The sequence below is a fragment of the Pygoscelis adeliae genome, unplaced genomic scaffold (assembly GCF_000699105.1).
Source record: "Pygoscelis adeliae isolate BGI_AS28 unplaced genomic scaffold, ASM69910v1 Scaffold320, whole genome shotgun sequence".
Classification (NCBI taxonomy): Eukaryota; Metazoa; Chordata; class Aves; order Sphenisciformes; family Spheniscidae; genus Pygoscelis; species Pygoscelis adeliae.
In genome coordinates, this window is record NW_008823967.1 from 702,144 (window position 1) to 705,647 (window position 3,504).

At 34.0% G+C, this 3,504-nt stretch overlaps 1 protein-coding gene across 1 annotated transcript in view; it reads left to right on the forward strand.

Moving 5' to 3' along the window:
• Positions 1–3,504, forward strand: part of CCDC152 (coiled-coil domain containing 152) — a 24,469-nt gene that overhangs the window by 9,568 nt on the left and 11,397 nt on the right. Inside the window, exons 3-5 of the mRNA XM_009324433.1 lie at positions 994–1,024; positions 1,901–2,017; positions 2,998–3,103. Coding sequence (XP_009322708.1) covers positions 1,931–2,017; positions 2,998–3,103 — 193 coding nt within the window. The 5' untranslated portion in view covers positions 994–1,024; positions 1,901–1,930. The remainder of the gene's footprint in view (positions 1–993; positions 1,025–1,900; positions 2,018–2,997; positions 3,104–3,504) is intronic.

The following is a 3,504-nucleotide window of genomic DNA, read 5'->3' on the forward strand; positions in this document are numbered from 1 at the left end:
TCAGCAGGAGTTCTATTCCCAGTGGCACTGTTGCTTAATGCTGCCAAGTGCTGAGCACATCCAGTCTTCTGAGAGAACAAATGATGCCATGAAATAAGGAAACACACAAACAAAACAGCACACAACAAGGCAGCTCCCTGAACTTCCATCCTCAGTCAAAATTTAGAGGGTAAAGCACAGGTTTAAGAGCATGATGAGAAGAAACAGTGATTGACAGACAGATTAAGATCCTGCCCATGATAAGGACTGGAAAGATCAGGGCTTGGTATTCACAGTGTACATTTAGATTATCAACTAATAGTATATTAAGATATGTAGTTGTTTTACAAAATTGAATATCCTGAATCAATATTTTAAACTCCATTTTAACAAATCATTGCATTGTAATAACAGTTAGAAGTCATTAAGATTGCTAACTTAGTAAAAAATCACTAACTTGGAAGCCTTAGTTCTTTAATGTTACATATATTCCTAAAAATTGTTGATTTAAAAAAAAAGTTAATTAGCTTTAGCTAATGAATTAGTTTTAATCCCTCTGAGGAAACAGTGGATACAAGAGAAAAATGAGTATTAAACACACAGAACCGATATCTTTATCTTACTGCTTTGGTAAAGAAGTTACATACATGTAAAGATTTGTAAATACCAAATGACAGAAAATAATTCAGTTATGTAATTTTGGTTCCTGCTTAGTAGTTGTTCATTTACATATCTATTTCCGCCTACCTTTAAGTATTTCTGCCTGGAAACCCATTCAGTTTCTGGGTAGTGCACACATTCTAACTTTTGTTTCATCTCTCTCGTTGCAATTTTTCGTTATTTGTAAAAATACAGTACATATATTAACACATACGAGTGATGATTTTGTCTGGAATACATGGTTTATCTGGTATTGGAACTTTTCATTGGAGCTATGAAACATGGAAGTTTCATAGAGCCTGATGTTCAGAGATAGTTCAATATTTTTAGAAGCATTCATATTGTGTCTTTCAGATCTGCCTTGCAAATGTATGTTGAAGAGTCTGTAAGTAGGTTTTCTACTATTTTTTTGGACATGAGGAAAAATTTCTTTACTGAAGGAGTGGTTAAACATTGGAACAGGCTGCCCAGGGAAGTGGTTGAGTCACCATCCCTGGAGGTATTTAAAAGGCGTGTAGATGAGGCGCTTAGGGACATGGTTTAGTGGGCATGGTGGTGTTGGGTTGATGGTTGGACTTGATGATCTTAGAGGTCTTTTCCAACCTTAATGATTCTATGATTCTACTAAAAACAGGAATTGTGTTATTCTGGAATTGTATGGGTGCTTTTCAAAATACTGTCTGTTTACTCACACGGTAAGGTTTATGTGCTGCAGTGTCTCATCGCTGATATTAATGCAAATTGTTTATAAGAAAATATGTAAGTAACTTGAAGCCTGATTAGTTAAGTATTAGAGCATCTACACAGGTACAAGGTCTATATCCTGCACTAATGTGTGCCTGGTAAAATCTCATTTGCTTAAGTAGCATTTTTTAAGTTAATCAAACAACAAAATTTCATCTGTTGCCTCTAAAATACGCACAGTAGAAAATGAGTAATTGTTTCAATTGATTGAATTTCCTACTCTTTAAAGTGAGGACAGGAAGACCAGTCTGTTTTAGCAGCGTATCTAAAGAGAAATTGATCGTATGTTTTGAAACAGTTTGACAGATTTTTGCTTGGGCTTTCTGACATTCATTGTCTTTCCTAGAAATGCAAGATCTTAGTTTGGTTGAAGTTTAGCTTCACATGCAAAAATAGTTTTAATTTAAAAAAAAAAAAAGGTGTTCTTTGTTCTGCTTACATTTATGCATATGAAATCTTTTGACATAGTATGAATGAGAAATATATGAACTCATAGATCCATTTTTTATATATACAGCAATCACTGGATTATATGGTCCAGAAATAAATGAATCACAGCCATGAGGAAACTATGAAGCAAATCAGTGTGGTGAACCTTGATAAACTTCTAGATAATTTCTCAGAGATAGAAAAGGTAAGTGAAGAAGGCAAAAAATGTTGAAACTGCTGTCTATAAATATTTTGTGATATTTTAATAAGCTTTTCAAGTGAAAATTTCTTCTAAGTGGTATCATGTTATTCTTATTAATATGCCTTGTAATACCAACTTTGTTTGGAAAGTGTTTGTATTGACTGTATCTCAGAGTGATATGAGTGACTTCTGTGGAGTCTGAGAAGCCTTTGTTTCTGTGCTAGACTTTCTGTGGTGCTGAGGCCAATTTTGGCTTCTCAGGAAAAGTGTGGAAGTCTACCTTTGTACTGGAAGCTGGTATTGGAGATAACAGTATTACACAGCTTGGCTGGACTATCCTTTCAGAAATTGTTCCTTGTTCTAGAAAAATGTCATTGCCATAGCAGGAGCATCTGTTCTTATATTCCATATGCATTGAGCTCTCTTTATTTTACGTGTATGTCAGTTCTTAAAAGATTGATCCACTGAGGAAAATAAGTACTGTATTTCTTGTTAGACCCACGTTGGCCAGCTCTCTGGTGATGTCCTGATCTACTAGTAAATCCATACTAGCGATAATATAAAAGGGGCACCTGAAATAAATTTAGAATTTCTCATGGAAAAACATATTATACCAATTTCTATTCACACCCATTACTCATGTTGGTGCTCAGCAAGGGCATTGACAGCCTCATATGCAAAGCAGAAGAAAGAACCTTGCTGAGGATTGATCCAGACAGTGGACTACAGAATTTAGAAGAAAACAGTTTATCACTAGTGATGTAAATCGGCATTCTCAGTTCTGCAGGGTAAACTCACAATAGCATAGGCTTTCAAGTCTAGCATCGTTCTTCTCTGTAATGGAATTTCCAGAATGGCAAATAATACAGGTTTGTGACTGCAGTGTTGTGACATTGTTAAGTTTCATATTCATTTAAAACTCAAGATTTAAAACTTAAATCAAAAGATACTAATATAACTTTAGTCTTCTTCCAATTTTCTAGAAAATATCAGAAATTAATGAAGCAAATAATGTACTGGTTCTTCAGCTGGAAAAATGTAACAGATTGTTAACATTAAGCCAATCAAAGGAGGAATCAGTAAAAGAAGGTAAGTTATTTTTTAAAAAACGGTATGGTTTTTGCATATATTCAGGAAGTTCTGAGAAATATTTCTATTATTTTCAGTCATATAAAATACAACAATAAAATAACAAGGATCTAAGATACTGTGTGAAAAACAGTAATGCTTAATCTTGGGTCATGTAATGGAATCCATCTCATTTGCATAAACCAGATAACTTTAGTCCACAAACTTATCTTGAGAACTGCATTAAAGTAACTATTTTCCAGTTGATGTTAATATCTATCCACTTTAAGAGATTTTTGAGTGCATGCAGTACCTATGAAAGAAAAACTTTCCTTTTGTATTTTCTTTCATTTTTTCTTCTTCATCTTTTTTCTTTTGATTGTGTTATCTCCTTTTCCGAGGAAACAATGTGTTGGCAGGGA